This window comes from Ranitomeya imitator, chromosome 3 (genome assembly GCF_032444005.1).
Source record: "Ranitomeya imitator isolate aRanImi1 chromosome 3, aRanImi1.pri, whole genome shotgun sequence".
Classification (NCBI taxonomy): domain Eukaryota; kingdom Metazoa; phylum Chordata; class Amphibia; order Anura; family Dendrobatidae; genus Ranitomeya; species Ranitomeya imitator.
Genome location: NC_091284.1, coordinates 741,188,419 through 741,209,267, shown reverse-complemented (window position 1 = coordinate 741,209,267; position 20,849 = coordinate 741,188,419). Strand labels below are relative to the sequence as shown.

The window sequence follows — 20,849 nt, the reverse complement described above, 5'->3', positions numbered from 1 at the left end:
TTATTATTTTGCATCGATCGCACTTACTGTATCTCCATGTGACAGATGGGGGCAGGTGATATGCGATATGTGATATATACGTGTTTAAATACTCCCTCATAGGAGTGTATATTGTGCTTCGTTTTTTTTTTGTTTTTTTTTCCCATTGGAGACTGACACATTCATGTGAACTAGCAGGTCTCAGGGATTGGATTATTGTGTTATTTCCCTTGAATGGGAATTATTTCTTGTGAGTCTTCTATGTTCTTATACAGTTGGTTATACCAACTTTTTAGCTAAATATTGATTAAAAGTTATTTTTTATTTTTTATTAGTCACACCCTGCTTATAACATAGGAGTATAACCACAACTTAGACACTCCCTAAAAACACATTAAAAACACATGTGTTTAGGGCGACCTATCACTTTTCCTAATCAAAGTCCTTTTTATATATAGACAGGTTATTCTCTAAGGCTGCTTTCACACATCAGGTTTTTTGCCGGATGCCGGATGAGGCGTCGCGCCGCATCGCCGGATCCGTTTTTTTTAAAAGAAACCGGAGGCAACCGGATGAGTCGGATCCGTTTTTTTAGCCGCATCAGGTGTCCGGATCCGGCGAAAAACCGGATCCGGCTCATCCGGTTGCCTCCGGTTCGTCCGGTTTTCTTTCCGTTTTTTTACGGATCCGGCTTTAAAAACGCCCCCTGAAAGGCTAAAAAGGTGATTGGCCGGCGGAAAACTATATATACAGTGTTGTTAACATCTGTGATGGGTTGGAGAGGAGCAAGATACAGAGCAAGATGGATGGCATTATTGCAAAGATTCTGCAGAACAACGTGGATTTCATCACACAGGCGAATCGATTAAAAGCTATTGTGATTGAGAAAGAGGAAGAGAGACAGCGTGTCATGCGTCTGCGACGACGCCATTTGTGGATCCACCCCATCACGGCACAGAGAATGACCCGGGGAGTCTTTTCAACGTTGTATATGGAGCTTCGAGGTGACCCTGAAAAGTTTTTCTGCTATGTTCGGATGAAAGCGGAGAACTTTGATATATTGGTGGAGCGGGTTCAACATCTGATAAGAATTAGTGATACCTATTGCCGATTCTCCATTACCCCGGCTGAGCGTCTGATGGTCACTCTTCGGTAAGCATTCTTTTTGAATCAACTTTTGTTGTGGACTCTTTATTTGATATTTTGAATTTGTAGTAATTTCTGCCTTCCTTTTCTTCACAGATTCCTAGCAACCGGTGAATCCCTGTCTTCCCTACATTTTCAATTCAGACTGGGCATTTCCACAATATCAGGAATAGTGAGGCACACTTGCCGTGCACTGTGGGACTGTCTGCATGAAGAATAAATTCCACATCCCACAATGCAGACATGGTTGGAAGTAGCTGACAGATTCCTGGAAGTGTGCCAGTTTCCCAATTGCTTTGGTGCGGTGGACGGGAAACACATCCGTAACGTGAAACCGGCTGGTTCTGGATCTCAGTATTTCAACTACAAGAAGTACTTTTCCATCGTCCTGATGGCCATCGCCGATGCGGATTACAAATTTGTAGCGGTGGACATTGGGGCGTATGGCCGTTCTAATGATTCGCAAGTTTTCAAACTGTCTTCTATGGGGCGGCATTAATATGGACAAACCTTTCAATTTCCCCCCCCCCCAAGACCACTGCCTCAAACCTCTGAGCCACCAATGCCGTTTGTATGTGTTGGGGATGAAGCTTTTCAGCTTTCAGAGCATCTTTTGAAACTCTACTCCAGCCGTTGTTTAACCAATACTAAAAGAATTTTCAACTACAGACCCACACGTGCAAGGAGAATGGTGGAGTGTGCGTTTGGGATCCTAACCGCCAAATGGAGAGTTCTCTTGACATCCATAAACTTAAAGACAGACACTGTGGATGAGGTGGTGAAAGCGTGTGTTGTCCTACACAATTATGTTATATCCAAGGAACAGCTTTCCATTGAGGACCACTCTGCCGAAACCACTTTGATGGATTATAGCAACCAGACATACAGAAGTTCTGCCACAGTTTCCAGAATATGGGATCACTTTGCAGAATATTTCATTTCACCCCAAGGAAGAATACACTGGCAGGATGATAGAGTTTAAACACTGTGTATGTACCTTGTAATAACTTTAACCTTTACCCATGTTGTGTACCTGTTGGTTTTACCTTACCCATGTTTTGTACCAGTTTGGTTTTTACCCTCATGTTGCGTACCTGTTTGGGTTAACCTTTTACCCATGTTGCGTACCTGTTGTTTTTACCTTACCCATGTTGTGTACCAGTTTGGTTTTTGCCCTCATGTTGCGTACCTGTTTGGGTTTACCTTTTACCCATGTTGGGTACCTGTTTGAGTTTATTTTTGAACCAAGACGTGCATCTTTTTGGGTTTTACCCAAAGTACTACTGTTACCAATAAACCTTTTTTAACAAAAGTGTTATTTGTGCCTAATGAATAAATACAGTACAAGAGAGTTTTCAACCAAAAAGTTTTATTAACATAATGTAACAACACGCAAAAAAATGGGGTACTAAATGTTTTCATACGTCGGGGTGGAGATACTATCGGAGGCACTGTCAGATAGGGACACTTCGACAGTGGGAGTGTGGAGAGAGGAATGTGATGGTGGTGGAGAATGTTCAATGGTTAGGGGTGAAGGAGTGGAGAAAGCTATTGAGCGGGTGGACAAGAAAGTGGGATTGGGGTTAGAAATTTGGTAGGATGGAGGGGTGTAGGAAATGTTTTGTGAGGATTGGGTGGCAGAATGAGTGATGTGTGTAAAAGATGTTTGGGAAGAGGGTGATAGAGTCTGTTGGAAGTGGGCAGGGAGAGGAGGCGAGGATGAAGTAGATGTGAAGTTGTATGGGTCGGGATCATCATATGGGTGGGAAGTGGCACGGGCGGGAGGCTGGTAATGTGGATGGTGGGAAGGGGCACGGAGCTGGTGGTGTGGCTGGTGGGAAGGGGCACGGGAACGCTGAAAGTGTTGTGGCTGTTGGGACGGGGCACGATGTGGATGATGGCGAGTTGGGCGGGATGGGGCAAGGTCAGTTTGGCGATACGGGTCAGGAGGATGGTACTGGCTGTAGTGGTGGACAGTGGAGGAAGGGGGGCCAGTTGGAGAATGGTTGGAAAGACTATCTGCTCTAGAGGCAATTAGCGCTAGAGTAGACTGGCAGGATTCCATTACTTGCATCTGCTGAGAAGTAGATAGCGTCTCCATTTGCTCAAGCACCGACTGAAAAAAAGTGTTGTTCGGTGACTGTTTTGCCTCTGAACGCATCGTTACCAGAAGTGTGTGCATCTCGAGCATACTTTTATTTATGAAATTGAATCCTGCAGCCATTTGCTCGGACAAAACTTTCAGACAGTTCTGGAACGATGCGTTCAGGTGCAAGAACTCGGGAGCATAACTATGTACCTGACCCCTCTGGCGAAACCGCCCCGATGCTACAGGTGTACTAGAGGTGGCTGCAGCAGAGGGGTGGGGTACAGGAAACGCTATGTTCTCACCAGCAGCTACATGCAATGGAACCGGCCAGGATGCTCCAGCGCTCGTGGATGGGAAAGAGGGATCAGTAGAGTGGGAAGGTGCAGAGTGGGAAGGTGCAGAGTGGGAAGGTGCAGAGTGGGAAGGTGCAGAGGGTTCCTCACTGTCAAAGTGTCCCTCGGTGGCGGCCTCCTGAGGGATCGCCCCAGAAGTGTTCAATTGTGCTGCAGGCTCCCGAGTGCTCCCAACGGTACTGTGGAAAAAGAGAGAAACATACAATTAATATACTGTCATTGCATGGCCCTGGCTGAAAGAGCAAAAGAGGTTAGACATGTAAAACATTAGTGCATGTGGTGGGTAATATTTACCTTCGGGTGACCATCGTTGACCTGAGGAACGACAGGGCCCTTGCGTATTTTTGTACGTGCTCCTGCGTCCTCCAGATCCACTCGGGGCCCGCATCTCTTTATTGAACTCCTTCTTAAAGCGATCCCTGATCGACCGCCACTTTTTCACAATCCGCTCACCTGTTAAAATAGGAGAAAGACAACTTGGTTAGAAACAGCATTTTAGAATGCATCACCAAAACTGAACTGAGGATACTTACGTTCTTGAATCTGGGCCTGAACATCTAGGTCCTCCCACCTCGGAATCAGTTCACACCCAGAGTCGACGGGTCACTGAGAGATCAGCATGGCGGCAGTCACCCATATTCCACAACGGCTCCCTGTCTCTGACAAGATCGATGAGGAGGTCAATATCAAGGCCGACCTCCTCACCGTCCGAATCTGGAGCACGCTGTGAAACCTGTTTGAAAAGGGGGAAAAAAATTAACACCAAATTTGAAACATTGCTAACCTCCACCCAAAAAATAACAAAAAACCTACACGATGACGGCCGCCACGTGAATGTCGCCGACGACCCTGGGAGCCACTGGAAGGACCTATTGCTTGGGCACCAGATTCAGAACTCTAGAAGAAAAAAATAAAAAATGATGTGCTTGTTTGTAGCCATTCTATGTGTTGTGTGCCATGTGATATATATGTTTTGTATGTGTTGTGTGAGGTTTGAAAGTATCAGTTTCTATGTATTTTGTTGTAAGAATCTAGTGTTATGTTTTGTGTGTAGTGTAGGGTGTGTTTCCGCAATACATCACAGATACATACCAATTGTGAGCCCTCTCCGTGGGTTTCTCCACCCCTTCCCTCATCTTTGGGGACCAACTCTTCTCCTGGGGACTCAGCCTCATCAGCTTCCTACGATGAAAGATAAAAAAATACAGGATACACACACACACACACACATACACCTTAGGTTCATACTAACCTCTGTGCATTGACGGCGAGGACGGCGAGGAGGAGGAGGGCTCCCCGAAGACATGGCTGCAGGCTCTCGGCTCTGTGGCTGGCTCTCGGCTCTGTGGCTGGCTCTCGGCTCTGTGGCTGGCTCTCGGCTCCTGGCTCTCGGCTCTGTGGCAGGCTCTCGGCTCTGTGGCTGGCTCTTGGCTCTGTGGCAGGCTCTCGGCTCTGTGGCTGGCTCTCGGCTCCTGGCTCTCGGCTCTGTGGCAGGTTCTCAGCTCTGTGGCAGGCTCTCAGCTCTGTGGCAGGCTCTCAGCTCTCGGCTCTGTGGCAGGCTCTGGGCTCTGTGGCTGGCTCTCGGCTCTGTGGCTGGCTCTCGGCTCTGTGGCAGGCTCTCAGCTCTGTGGCAGGCTCTCAGCTCTGTGGCAGGCTCTCAACTCTCGGCTCTGTGGCAGGCTCTCAGCTCTGTGGCAGGCTCTCAGCTCTGTGGCAGGCTCTCGGCTCTGTGGCAGGCTCTGGGCTCTGTGGCAGGCTCTGGGCTCTGTGGCAGGCTCTGGGCTCTGTGGCTGGCTCTCGGCTCTGTGGCAGGCTCTCGGCTCTGTGGCAGGCTCTCAGCTCTGTGGCAGGCTCTCGGCTCTGTGGCAGGCTCTCGGCTCTGTGGCAGGCTCTCAGCTCTGTGGCAGGCTCTGTGGCTGGCTCTTGGCTCTGTGGCTGGCTCTCGGCTCTGTGGCAGGCTCTCAGCTCTGTGGCAGGCTCTCGGCTCTCGGCTCTGTGGCAGGCTCTCAGCTCTGTGGCAGGCTCTCGGCTCTCGGCTCTGTGGCAGGCTCTCAGCTCTGTGGCAGGCTCTCAGCTCTGTGGCAGGCTCTCAGCTCTCGGCTCTGTGGCAGGCTCTGGGCTCTGTGGCAGGCTCTCGGCTCTGTGGCTGGCTCTCGGCTCTCGGCTCTGTGGCAGGCTCTCGGGCAGGCTCTCTGGCAGGTTTCTGGCTCCTTCCGTCTTGGCAGGGTGTTGGCTCTTCTGCTTTTGGGCTGGAAATGGCTGAAGGCCTCATGGCCCTGCTTTATATATAGTCCAGGGGGCTGATCAAAGTTTTTTGAGCATGCTCAGTGTAAAAAGCCGGATACGGCCGCCGAATCCGACTTTTTCCGGATCCGGCGCTTTCCTGCGTCCATAGGCATGCATTGTTGTAAAAAGCCGGAAAGGCCGGATCCGGCCTTTCCGGCTTTTTCGCCGGAGACAAAAAACATTACAGTAGACGTTTTTTCCAGACACCGGAATCGACTTGACGCCGGATCCGGCATCAGACCGGAAGGAACGCTGGGCCATCCGGCACCAATAATATTCAATGGGGGAAATGCCGGATCCGGTTTCTCCGGTTTTGTATTCCGTTTTTTATCGGAAGAGCCGGAATTCGCCTGAAACAAAAAACCTGATGTGTGAAAGCAGCCTAATTCTCTGAACATAATTCACCATCAAACATCAGCCTTTATTTACCCCCCATTTACTCAAGATGGTTGTACCATCATTGTAAATAAGCACCTGTAATTGTTGTCACACCTACCTCCTTGTAGATTGTAACCTCTGAAGGGCAGGGTCGTAATTATATTTGCTTGAATGGTTTGATTATCTTAAACTTGATAACTTTTGACTGTTTTATATGAACTGCTGACTCGTAAAGCTAGGTGTAATGTGTTTGTGATATATAAATAAAGTTCTTTATTATTAGTAGATTGAAGATGGTGAAATTCAAACTGTTAACTGTGCCAAGTGTAGGAGTGAAGAATCTTTTATGTGAGCACAACTGCAGAAATTAGGATTTGCTGCTGTGCCAACACATTGTGGAGTAGGGTGAAGCTGCTGTACTGTGAGAGAGGTGCAGGCGGGGATGTTACAGTGGATTGAGAAATATCGGGTGTGCTTGGGTAGGTAAGGTCAGTCAAAAGCAGCAGGCATGTCCAATTTCTTATCATCTGATAGGCTAATTGTCACCCTAACAGTAGGGGGTAAACAATTGGAGGTTCTTCGGCCAGAGACCTGTGTGACAACGGTGAGGGAGGAGGAATCACAAGATGCGGTTGATGGGGTCGACAGTGGTTGGTGAATCCCGCTAGTCTGCATTTTAGCACAATGACATTCCCAGATTAACGCATGTTGATCAAACATGTGGCAGGTCACGCATGTAGTACTGAAATGATTTCATTTTTTTACTCTACTAGGTTGTTTTTAAAAAAGTTGAAAGTTGACAGATAACATGATTTTTAATTTTTTTGCCAATCTGAAAAAAAGACCCAAGCTAGGCAACTGCAGAACGCTGTTGTCCACTGCCAGAGTTGGGCCTCAGGATGCATTGATTGCATAACTGTGCGTACGTAACCTCATCTTCATCCTCCTCCTCAGCTGAGCTAATCAGCTACATGCCTCTGGGTTTACAACAAGTGTGATCTACTACCTCATTGTCATCCTCTATGTTCTACCACTCCTCGCCCTGAGTCACCCTCCTCTCCCTGCCTTGACAGCACAGTACAGGGTGCCTAAAATATCTGAGTCTCATCACAAATGGATCACCCTCACCCAACGGGGTTAATGTCTGTTGAGGACTATTTGGTTTATGCTCAGACAAAACTTTGTCCGGCCATAGATATAAGTCAGAAAAAATGTGTTGGTGCAGATGATTCCCTCCTCTTGACTCTGTGAATGTTTACAGCAGACCTCTGATACCTATTGAATAGAATGTGTGAACAGCTCTGCAGAATGGCCTATCTGTGGTTCCCAACAGTCAGTTGGGCACTTGGAGAGTTGTGATGAGGTGCAAAAAAACTTTAATTGGGTTGACATCACTGAGGACTGTACTGTATGTGATGTTAAGGTGGATGAAGAGCAGCAGAGGCCACTTGATGCAGCGCTAGCCATCTACTGGAGCACATGTTCTTTCTGGCCCTCATCTACAAAGCGTACCGTTGTACTGCTGCCAAAGAAAGGGAGCTGAGTTGCCCATCCAGTAACAGTAGTTGTAAAACTGCTGCGCAAATTCTGACTGCAGCAAAACAAAACAACTTCTCATCCCTCATATCCCTTATCCCTGTCTCACAACCCTAAGCAGCTATTCAGAACTTTCAATTCTTTCCTGCGTCCACCAGTTCTCCCTCCCTCTCCTCTTATCTGAATACTTTGCCTCACCACCTGTGAATATGACACAATAATGTCCCACCTCATTCCAAACTTTACCACAGTCTTCATCACAAGCATAACCCACCTCTTCAACCTGTCACTAACAACTGGTGTCTTCCATCCTGATTGAAACATACCTTGATCATACTCATCCTCAAAAACCACACCCTTGACCCATCATCTGTGTCTACCTATCACCCCATATCATTTCTCCTCTATGCCACCAAACTACTGGAGCAACATATCCATTTTCAACTGTCCTCCCACCTCTCCTCTTGTTCCATCTTTGACCGCGTACAATCTAACTTCAGACTTCACCATTCCACTGAAACTGCCCTGACTAAAGTCACCAACGACCTACTTACTACCAAATGAAAGTGGCGCAAGTTTGTCCTCCTCCTTCTCCTGGACCTGGCATCTGCTTTGACATAGTGGAACATTCCCTCTTACTAGACATTCTGATCTGTTGACGTTACAGACTTGGCCCTTTAAACACAAAGGACAACGGAGTACAGAAAAACCACCAAAAGTAAAAAATATAGAAAATTTTATTAGAACAATATTACATGCAAATAAAAAAATGCAATAAACATCATAGTACAGAAAAGAAGATAATTAAGGAGACATGTTGGTACATCAGCTAGAAAATGGGTCACATATACCCAAGGGTGAACAAGATCAGATATGTAATCAAATGCAGACAATAATAGTGACATGCATAGTGAGCAGAGACTGGTGAGCAATCAAAAAGATGGCAGTGCACAATTAGCACCAAGATCCTATACCCAAAAGGATAAACCTGCTTACACATCATCAATGGTAGTGTCCACACATCTCTCTGCTGGTTTAAAGGGAGAACTTTTAGAGAATTCAAGTTGGGTCTCCTTCATGTGTGTTGCTTATAGAAGTAGGGCCCCCAGAAAGGCAGGCCTGCACTTACTTTCACTCAGCTACCTGTGTTACTTTCCTGACATTTTTCTACCAATAACACTGTATGAAACTGACGTTTGTGCCAACTGAGTGTGGCTGGGAAAAATAAATTTTGGAGCTGTTGCATGAGGTATCAGGGCTCCCAGCAAAAAAGGCTCATAAAGTTCTTTTAACCACCAGGTCCTCATTGAAACTTCTGCAAATGCTGGCCCAGACCCTGATACCTCATGCATGGCTCATGGCTGACTGCTTCTGTGCCATTATAAGGCTATGTGCACATGTTGTGGATTTCCTGTGGATCCGCAGCGTTTTTTCCGCACAGAAACGCTGCAGATCCACAAGTGATTTACAGTACAATGTAAATCAATAGGAAAACAAAACGCTGTGCTAATGGTGCGGAAAATTCCGTGTGGAAACGCTGATTAACGCAGATTTAAAGAAGTAGCATGTCACTTCTATTGTGCGGATCTGCAGCGTTTTTTTACCCATTCCATTATAGAAATCCGCAGCGGTAAAAAACGCAGTAAATCCACACAAAATCTGCAGTAAATCCGCACAAAATCTGCACAAAATCTGCACAAAAAAAACACGTCAAATCCGCACCTGGGTTTTCTACAGAATCCACCCCCAAAAAATTCCTGAGGTTAATCTGCAGCGTGTGCACATAGCCTTAAAGGTTCAACTGTGGGTCAATTGGTCAATTGTGTTACATTCCTTACATTTTTCTACGAATAGTAATGTATAAAACTGATGTTTGTGCCACCAAGGGTGTGGTTGGGGAAAAAGAAATTGGAGCTGTTGTATGAGGTATCAAGGCTCCATGCAAAGAAGGCTTACACCGCTCCCTTAACCCCTTAGTGACAGAGCCAATTTGCAGCTTAATGACCAGGCCAATTTTTACAATTCTGCCTACTGTCAATTTATGAGGTTATAACTCTGGAACACTTTAACGGATCCCGCTAATTCTGAGATTGTTATTTCATCACATATTGTACTTCATGTTAGTGGTAAAATTTATTTGATATGACTTGCCTTTATTTATGAAAAAAACGGAAATATGGCGCAAAAAATTTGAAAATTTTGCAATTTTCAAACTTTGAATTTTTATGCCCTTAAATTAGAGAGATGTGTCATAAAAAATTCTTAGTAAATAACATTTCCCACATGTCTACTTTACATCAGCACAATTTTGGAAACAACATACCACACACTGGCCAGGGGGCGCATCATTTCACACCCATGACGGGACTGCGGTGTTTCCATGTCAGCCGGGGTCTGCTGAAGACGCCTGTGTCTATAATTACGATCCTCCTGTAAAAAGCCATCCTATAACTAGTTTTCATAGGAGATCGTAATTTTAGCTATATAAACAGTAGCAGTGCTCATGCACTGATATGAATATTACAAGCAATTAGATGTTCGCAGTTTCAAGTCTCTAAGGGGACTAACAAATACATTAAAACGTAAGAATTGTATTTATATTTAAAACATGAAAAAAATACAAAAGTTGAAACCACCCCTTTTTGCCCCATTAAAAATAAAACAATAAAAAAAAATATACATATTTGGTATCACCCATTCGGAAAAGTCAGATCTTTCAAAATATAAAAATGAATCCGGGTAAACAGCATAATAAGGGAAACAAAAAATTGAAACGCCAGAATTACGCTTATTTGGCCTTCGCAACATTGCAATAAAATGCAATACGAGGCAACCAAAATATTGTATCTATCCCAAAATGGTATCAGTAAAAATGTCATCTCAGGGCCCAAAAAATAAGTCCTTGCACAACCCTATATCTTGAAAATGGAAACCTTTACTATCTCAGAAAATGGTGACAAAAGCATTTTTTTTTTCAATTTTCTGATTTTTTTTTACTACTTAAATAAAAAATATCAAAACTATACATGTGTGATATCTCGTACTCATATTGCCAGGTCAGTTTTTAATGTATAGTGAACATGCTAAATAAAAAAACAAAACAACAATTGTGGAATTGCACTTTTTTTTGCAATTTCAATGCATTTGAAATTTTGTTCCCATTTTCCAGTGCATCACATTATAAAATTAATGGTGTCATTCAAAAGTACAACTCGTCCCATAAAAAAACTAGCTCTTTTATGGCTATATGGATGAACCAACCAGGGGAGGTAATCTGCTGGATCCGGTCCTGTCAAACAGACCAGTTACAATTTCAGATCTACAGGTCAGGGAGCATTTGGGGAACAGTGACCATAACATGGTAAGTTTCAATGGAATTTTCAATCAAACATTGAAAAGGGGAAATGCCAAAACATGGAAATTCCCGGATGGAATAGCATGCCGCTGTAAGATGCTGTGGTAGCCATGCTGATTCAGTATGCCTTCAATTCTGAATAAATCCCCAACAGTGTCACCAGCAAAGCACCCCCACACCATCAGACCTCCTCCTCTATGCTTCACGGTGGGAACCAGGCATGTAGAGTCCATCCGTTCACCTTTTCTGCGTCGCACAAAGACACGGTGGTTGGAACCAAAGATCTCAAATTTGGACTCATCAGACCAAAGCACAGATTTCCACTGGTTTAATGTCCATTCCTTGTGTTCTTTAGCCCAAACAAGTCTCTTCTGCTTGTTGCCTGTCCTTAGCAGTGGTTTCCTAGCAGCTATTTTACCATGAAGGTCTGCTGCACAAAGTCTCCTCTTAACAGCTGTTGTAGAGATGTGTCTGCTGCTAGAACTCTCTGTGGCATTGCCCTGGTCTCTAATCTGAGCTGCTGTTAACCTGCGATTTCAGAGGCTGGTGACTTGGATAAACTTATCCTCAGAAGCAGAGGTGACTCTTGGTCTTCCTTTCCTGGGGCGGTCCTCATGTGAGCCAGTTTCTTTGTAGCACTTGATGGTTTTTGCCAATGCACTTGGGGACACTTTCAAAGTTTTCCCAATTTTTTGGACTCACTGACCTTCATTTCTTAAAGTAATGATGGCCACTCGTTTTTCTTTACTTAGCTGCTTTTTTCGTGCCATAATACAAATTCTAACAGTCTATTCAGTAGGACTATCAGCTGTGTATCCACCAGACTTCTGCACAACACAACTGATGGTCCCAAACACATTTATAAGGCAAGAAATCCCACTTCTTAAACCTGACAGGGCACACCTGTGAAGTGAAAACCATTCCTGGTGACTACCTCTTAATGCTCATCAAGAGAATGCCAAGAGTGTGCAAAGCAGTCATCAAAGCAAAAGGTGGCTACTTTGAAGAACCTAGAATATAAGACACAATTTCAGTTGTTTCACACTTTTTTGTTAAGTATATAATTCCACATGTGTTAATTCATAGTTTTGATGCCTTCAGTGTGAATGTACAATTTTCATAGTCATGAAAATACAGAAAAATCTTTAAATGAGAAGGTGTGTCCAAACTTTTGGTCTGTACTGTACGTCTGAGCAATTTAAACATTGATAGATCCCCTGGCACAGATGGCATTCATCCACGGATACTGAGGGAATTGAGCTCAATAACTGACAGATCACTGTATCTCATATTCCTAGACTCTCTTGTAACAGGGGTGATGCCACAGGAATGGTGGATGGCTGATTTGTTACCAATATTTAAGAAAAGTAAGAAGGTGGATCCAGGCAACTACCATCCGGTAAGCCCAACATCAGTAGTGTGCAAAATTTCTGAGGGCACATTTAGGCTATGTGCACACGTTCAGGAATTCATGCAGAAAATTCCTGTGGAAATCTGGACATTTCTGCCAGATTTCCGCATGAAATCCGCATGCGTTTTTTGCGCGGTTTTTCCCAGACATTTCCCAATGCATTAGACAGTGGGAAAACCGCGAAAAAAACCCCGCAAAATTAATGAGCAGGTTCATTATTTTTCCACAATGCGTTTTTCATGCGGAAAAACGCACATCATGTGCACAGAAATTGCGGATTTCATTAAAAATGATAGGATGCTTAATGTATGCAGATTATTTGCGGTTTTATAGCGTTTTTATAGCGCAAAAACGCTAAAAAACCGCAAATAATCTGCAACTTGTGCACATAGCCTTAGAGATGATCTGCATAAATACATTGTAGATAACACATGTAATAACTGACAACCAGCACGGATTCTAGAAGAATAAGTCGTGTCTAACAAACATGTTGGGTATCTATGAGGAGGTGAGTGCAAATTCGGTTGTTTTTCGTAATGGAGCTGATGTGATTTATCTGGAAAGGCATTTGATACTGTACCACATAACAGCCTTATACTGAAGCTACAGAAGCAGGGACTAGGGGAAACTATATGCAGATGGGTAAGGAATTGGCTAAATAACAGGAAACTAAGAGTTGTCATAAATAGTGTTGAGCGATACCGTCCGATACTTGAAAGTATCGGTATCGGATAGTATCGGCCGATACCCGAAAAATATCGGATATCGCCGATACCGATATCCGATACCAATACAAGTCAATGGGACACCAAGTATCGGAAGGTATCCTGATGGTTCCCAGGGTCTGAAGGAGAGGAAACTCTCCTTTAGGCCCTGGGATCCATATTAAGGTGTAAAATAAAGAATTAAAATAAAAAATATTGATATATTCACCTCTCCGGCGGCCCCTGGACATCACGCTGGTAACCGGCAGGCTTCTTTGTTTAAAATGAGCGCCTTTAGGACCTGCGAATGACGTCGCGGCTTCTGATTGGTCGCGTGCCGCTCGTGACCGCCACGCGACCAATCAGAAGCCGCGACGTCATTCGCAGGTCCTTAATTCCTAGAATTAGGAGTTTAGTGAATGAGAATGACGTCGCGGCTTCTGATTGGTCGCGATACCCGATACCACAAAAGTATCGGATCTCGGTATCGGAATGTTCAACTCTAGTCATAAATGTTACTTTCTCTAAATGGGATCTAGTCAGCAGTGGAGACCGCAGAGATCTGTACTAGGACCGATTCTTTTTAACATCTTTATTAATGACCTTGTGTACGGGATTGAGAGCAAAGTGTCAGTTTTTGCTGATAACATCAAACTATATAGGATATTAAAATCTGACCTTGACATTACAATATTGCAAAACAATCTGAATAAGATGACTGAATGGGCAAACACTTGGCAAATGAGATTTAATGTTACAAGTAAGCTGAGCAGCAGTACTCAATATCAAGCAGCAGCTGCAAAAGCAATAATAATAATAATTTTAGGATGCATAAAAAGAGAGATAAAATCCTGCGATCCCAACATATTATTACCCCTTTATAAATCACAGGTGAGGCCATAGCTAGAATACAGGATCCAGTTTGGGGCTCCACATTTTAAAAAGGATATTCAGAAGTTATAATCAGTTCAAAGCTTGGCAACTAAATTATTAGAGGCATGGAAGGTCTCTCATATGATGAAAGGTTTTAAAAGTTGGGCTTTTTTAGCTTAGAAAAAAGACGCCTCAGAGGAGATCTCATTTACATATATAAATATATATGTGGCAGCTACAAAGAACTGGCACATGACTTATTCCTTCCAAAGACCATACTGAGGACTTGGGGGTACTCATTAGGGCAGCTAAATAGGAAAGGGTTCTTTACAGTGAGAGCAGTCAGACTGTGGAATGCCAACCACAAGATTTAGTAATGGCAGACACTGTAGCAGCTTTTAAAAAAGGGCTGGATGATTTCCTTGATACACATAACATTGTGGGTATAGTTAAATTATTGACAAAATCTACAATTGGTGGAGAATAACATTGCGGGTATAGTTAAATTAGTGACGAAATGTACAATTGGTGGTGAAAAGTTGAACTTGATGGACCAAAGTCTTTATTCAACCTAGGGGAGGAAGAAATGAAAACAAAAAGAACGGGAATAGTCGTGAAGGGGTATATATATATATATTTATATATATATATATATATATATATATGTATATATATATATATATATATGTATATATATATATATATATATATACATATATTGTCCACATAGTGAGCATAGCCACTTTGTGAGTCAGTGGTGGACTTGATACCACTTCTGGTAACTGGGAAAATCCTACCAACAAATAGTAGATGTCCTACAAAAACATGCAGTCATGCAACAACAACTATATAAAATTACAAATTTCATCAGAATGACGTGAAACTATAATAAACCGTGATAATAAAATCTGAATCAAAGGTGAAGACTCAAGCAAAAACACCATGGTATACAATGCACAATGTATGGAGGGGCATAAGCGGCAAAAATAACTATTATCGAAGATGAGATGCATGGTAATGTCCACAGTGGAAAAGGACAAATAAAATCACCTGTGCTCAGTAGATAATATGGTAAGAAGTTAGGATGAAGACTCAGAGACAGTGTATGATCAAGGACTCTTGCCTACCCATTACTCCCTGTGCAAGAACCAAGTGTGTCTAACCCCGCCACGTGCTTCATGTGGGCTTCTTTGGGGGGTTGTCTGAGGCAGCAGCATGTAACACACGCGGCAAGGAAGTTCATCATTTCAAACGCCCTTTGGCGCGCCCATGACGTGATTAAGGGGCGCCAAAATAGTAGGAAATTTTACTGTTTTTCATCATTGCTATTAGAGCACACCATTAAAAAAATAATAACTTTCTCTTCTATTCAACTGACTGCTACAGTCAATCACAGGCTGCTTCAGTGCTCTAACTTCCGAACAAAGTAGGCGTTGTTTGTGGAGTCATTGCAGGGGTGCTGGAAGGAGAGTATGCCACCATTTTTTTATTTTAAGAACATCTATACATTAAAAAAATGTCTATATCAGGTAACCTATTTAAAGGGAACCTGACAGCTGATGCATAGCTGCCCAGGCCACGGGCAGCATGTATACGACACTGGCTGCATGATTTCAGCCATATATGTTTAATTCTGAAACGATGAGGCATTTCAGAGAAAAGTATAGTTCAATAGCTGTTGGGGACCGGGCCGCACAGGAGACTAGTCGGACAGATGGGTCCAGAGAGTCTTCTCCCCACCAGCCCTCGTGTAGTGACGGGTCTCTTTCTGTGTGTGTGTTTAAGGCGAGACTTATAATAATAATAATTTTTATTTATATAGCGCCAACATATTCCGCAGCACTTTACAATTAAGCGGGGACATGTACAAACAATAAATTCGATACGAGTTAAGACAATTTAAACAGTGACATTAGGGGTGAGGTCCCTGCTCGCAAGCTTACAATCTACAAGGAAATGGGGGGACACAATAGGTGAAAACTGATTGTTATTTCAGGTCTGGCAATTATAATAAATAGGGATTTTCATATAAAGCTGCATGATCCGGTCATCAGCCCGTGTGTTTAAGTGCAATAGTCAAGTATCAAGTGCAGTTATCATGTGTATGGAGGGTGTGGAGACAGATGAATAGTAGGGTGCAGATTCAGAGTAATATTTGGAAGGAGGGAACAGGGCAAAGTTAGTTTACGGAGTAGTTGATGTGGTAGGCTTGTTTGAAGAGATGGGTTTTCAAAGCGTCTAATCATCTGGGGAAGTGCATTCCAGAGAGCTGGCGCAGCACGAGAGAAGTCTTGGAGACGGAGGTGCGAGGTTCGGATTACAGGCGATGTTAGTCTTAGGTCATTTGTAGAACGGAGGGCATGTGTAAGGCGATAGACAGAGATGAGAGAGGAGATATAAGGCGGTGCAGAACTGTGGAAAGCTTTGTGGGTGAGAGAGATGAGTTTATACTGGACCCTGTAGCGAATGGGTAGCCAGTGTGAGTGACTTATCACTCTGGGGCAGGGAGAAGACGTTGAGGGCCCACCTGTCTGACTAGTCCACTGTGCGGCTCGGTCCCCGGCAGCTATTAAACTCACCAAAGTGTTTCATACTTAAACATATATAGCTGAAATCATATAGCCAGTGTCTGATATATGCTGCCTGAGGATCGACAAGCCATATATCAGCTTTCTGATTAGTCATACTTTTTTTCCTGTATATACCCATTATCACATATACATTATATGGCTACTAAACAGTGAGAGCGGTTCTATTATGGATGTGTTTTTAGACATTGATTAATAAAAGTAAATTTTTAGGTTTTTTTTTTGTTTTGTTTATACTCTTTTGGACCCCAAACTAAATATATAATGTTGTTTTAATTTTCTATCAGCTGTCATATTCCCTTTAATACCAATTGAATTGAAACAGTGCTATATAACATGAACTGTTGTTCTAGAACACTTCTAATACTTTCCTTTGTTTCTGCATGCTAGATATCAGGGCTGCCCCTAGGAATTTTGGGGCCCCATACTGGCAAAACTTTCTGGGCGCCCTTGAGACTCTGCCCAGGCTCCACTCCAGCCCCGCCTCCACCCTTCAAACTGTCCACAGTCCCACCGCTCTCTCTCTGTTGGAAAAACTCCACTTCTCACCAATCACACATTAACAGTTCCCATCACCAGATCACACATATAGCCAGCAGCTTTTGTTTTGGCCAAAAGATTTTTTAAGCCACCACCATGACACAGTAGAGACTCTTTTGGTTGGGCCCTACTCTACTGTAATCTATTAAACATTTGTTAAAATATCCAATACAAATCTAATATATAAAGCTGAATGTGTGTATGTGTGTGTGTGTGTATGTGTGTATGTCCGGGATTGGCATCTGCACCGTCGCAGCTACAGCCACAAAATTTTGCACAGTCACACGTCTGGACCCCGAGAGCGTCATAGGCTATGTTGTAAGGCGAAATTTTAACCCCGCGCGTTCCAATTCACCAAACAATTTTGCCCCTATCTACATAATGGGGAAAAAAGTGAAAGGAAAAGTGTTGGAGGCGTCGCAGCTACAGCCACAAAATTTTGCACAGTCACACGTCTGGACCCTGAGAGCGTCATAGGCTATGTTGTGAGGTGAAATTTTAACCCCGCGCTTTCCAATTCACCAAACAATTTTGCCCCTATCTACATAATGGGAAAAAATGAAAGGAAAAGTGTAGGAGGCAAATTGACAGCTGCCAGATGTGAACAAGGGGGACTTAAAGAATGAGAGCGATGGCGCCAAAGAGTATATACCGTACAGTTGCTAAGGTGGGGCCCCGACATGGGATACTCACCACACACGGGGATATGAACACACACAAAATGCGCCACACACTACCATGTGCTTGAACACATATTACCCTCAGCACACATTTCACCACAAATACACCAACCTCGCCACATAAAAGTCGAAACACAAAAGTCGTCACTCAAAACTCGCCACGCGCAGAACTCGCCACATGCAAAAACTAGGCTCTTGCAAAACTCGCCACAAGTGCAAAACTCACCTCATGGAAAACTCGCCACACGCAAAACTTGCACACGTGGAAAAATTGCCACATGCACAAAAGTTGCAACACATGCAAAAGTTGCCTCACACAAAACTTTCACATACTCAAAAGGCACCACACATAAAACTCGCCACGCGCAAAACTCGCCATGCGCAAAACTTGCTGCACACAACTTGCTACACTAACCTGTCACATGCAACTCGACACACAAAAAGTTGCTACACGCATGTTGCCACACAAAACTCATCTCACAAAAGTTGCTACATGCATGTTGCCACACGCAACTCAACACACACAACTTGACAAACGAAACTCGCCCTAAAACACACACAAGTCTGGTATTATCCTTCAAAAGTAAAAATCTGATTAATAAGCAGACAAACTACAACAAATGTACCATATAGGAAATACGGCAGCTCTCAGTCACATGACCTGTCTATTATGTGTATTTGTGCGCTAATATATACTACCAGGGGGAGGGCTTCCTGTTGGCTGGGGATTTATCAGGCTGCCAATTTAGCCTACAAATACTGAGGTAAAAATACTGAGCAAATAACGTGTGAACGAGGTCTAATACAGGAGGAGATGACACACAGGTATATACTATATACAGGGGAGATGACACACAGATATATACTATATACAGGAGAGATGACACACAGGTATATACTATATAGAGGAGGAGATGACATACAGGTACATATATATACAGGAGGAGATGACATACAGGCATATACTATATACAGGAGGAGATGACACACAGGTATATGCTATATATAGAAGATGACATGCAGGTATATACTATATACAGGAGGAGATGACACACAGATATATACTATATACAGAGGAGATGACACACAGGTATATACTATATACAGGAGGAGATGACATACAGGTATATACTATATATAGAAGGAGATGACATTCAGGTATATACTATATATAGGGGAGATGACACACAGCAGGTATATACTATATACAGGGGAGAGGACATACAGGTATATACTATATACAGGAGATGACATACAGATGTATACTATATATAAGGGAGATGACAAACATGTATATACTGAGGTGATGAGGTGAAAATGAGAGGTGTGAGGTGAAAATGAAAAGGTGTGAGTGCAAAATGAGAGGAGTGAGGAAAAATAGTGGAGTGATCAGAAAATGACAGATGTGAGGTTGAAATGACAAGTGTTAGGGGGGGATGAGAGGAGTGAGGGAGAAAATGAGAGGTGTGAGGGGGAAAATGAAAGATGTGATTGGGAAAATGAGAGGCGTGATGGGAAAATAAGACAAGTGAGGTGCTATAACTAACCACAGATATTTACTATGCCCAGGCAACGCCGGGCTCTTCAGCTAGTTAGGTATATTTTTATTTATTTTTCAATTTTTAAAATGACCAATAATATCACATACAAGGGACAAATACCACCGCACCATGACCAGGCACCATATTACCACTACATAGTGACCTATAATACCACATACAAGGAACAAATACCACCACACCAGACCAGACCACATATTACCACCACAGTGACGAATAATAGCACATACAAGGAACAAATACCGCCACACCATGACCAGGCCACATATTACCACCACATAGTGACTGATTACTACAATACTGATCATTAATTAAAAAAACACAATGCTAATATCACCATAAGTGCCATTATAGACAGGAGATCTGTACTTAGTAAGCAGTGTTTGTATACAGGTAATACAGTGATTACCGGTGACATTATACACAGGAGCGCTGTATATAATTATTATTATTTATTATTATAGCGCCATTTATTCCTTGACGCTTTACATGTGAGGAGGAGTATACATAATAAAAACAGGTACAATAATCTTGAACAATACAAGTCACAACTTGTACAGGAGGAGAGAGGACCCTGCCCGCGAGGGCTCACAATCTACAAGGGATGGGTGAGAATACAGTAGGTAAGGATAGAGCTGGTCGTGCAGTGGTTTGATCGATTGGTGATTACTGAAGTTTGTAGGCTTGTCGAAGAGGTGGGTCTTCAGATTCTTTTTGAAGGTTTCAATGGTAGGTGAGAGTCTGATATGTTGTGGGAGAGAATTCCAGAGTAGGGGTGATGCGTGAGAGAAATCTTGTATGCGATTGTGGGAAGAGGAGATAAGAGGGGAGTAGAGAAGGAGATCTTGTGAGGATCGGAGGTTGTGTGCAGGAAAGTATCGGGAGATGAGGTCACAGATGTATGGCGGAGACAGATTGTTGATGGCTTTGTATGTCATGGTTAGGCTTTTGTACTGGAGTCTCTGGGTAATGGGGAGCCAGTGAAGGGATTGACAGAGAGGAGCGGCCGGGGAATAGCGGGGGGACAGGTGGATTAGTCGGGCAGCTGAGTTTAGAATAGATTGGAGGGGTGCGAGAGTGTTAGAGGGGAGGCCACAGAGCAGGAGGTTACAGTAGTCGAGACGGGAGATGATTAGGGCATGGACTATGGTTTTTGCAGATTCTTGGTTTAAGAATGTACGGATCCGTGAAATATTTTTAAGTTGAAGGCGGCAGGAAGTGGAAAGGGCTTGGATATGCGGTTTGAAGGAGAGATCAGTGTCAAGAATTACCCCGAGACAGTGAGCTTGTGGGAGTGGGGAGAGTGGGCAGCTGTTTACTGTAATGGATAGGTTCGTTGGGGGGGACGCGTGAGATGGGGGAAAGACAATGA

General features: G+C 43.6%; 1 protein-coding gene across 1 annotated transcript; it reads right to left on the bottom strand.

Moving 5' to 3' along the window:
• Window positions 1–2,533: 2,533 nt before the first annotated feature.
• On the bottom strand, window positions 2,534–3,935 carry LOC138671751 (uncharacterized). Its single transcript, XM_069759903.1, has 2 exons — window positions 3,862–3,935; window positions 2,534–3,746 (listed from the first exon to the last, which is right to left on the bottom strand). Exons 1-2 carry the CDS (start codon window positions 3,873–3,875, stop codon window positions 2,534–2,536), a joined length of 1,227 nt encoding a protein of 408 aa, XP_069616004.1. The 5' UTR covers window positions 3,876–3,935.
• Window positions 3,936–20,849: the final 16,914 nt, after the last annotated feature.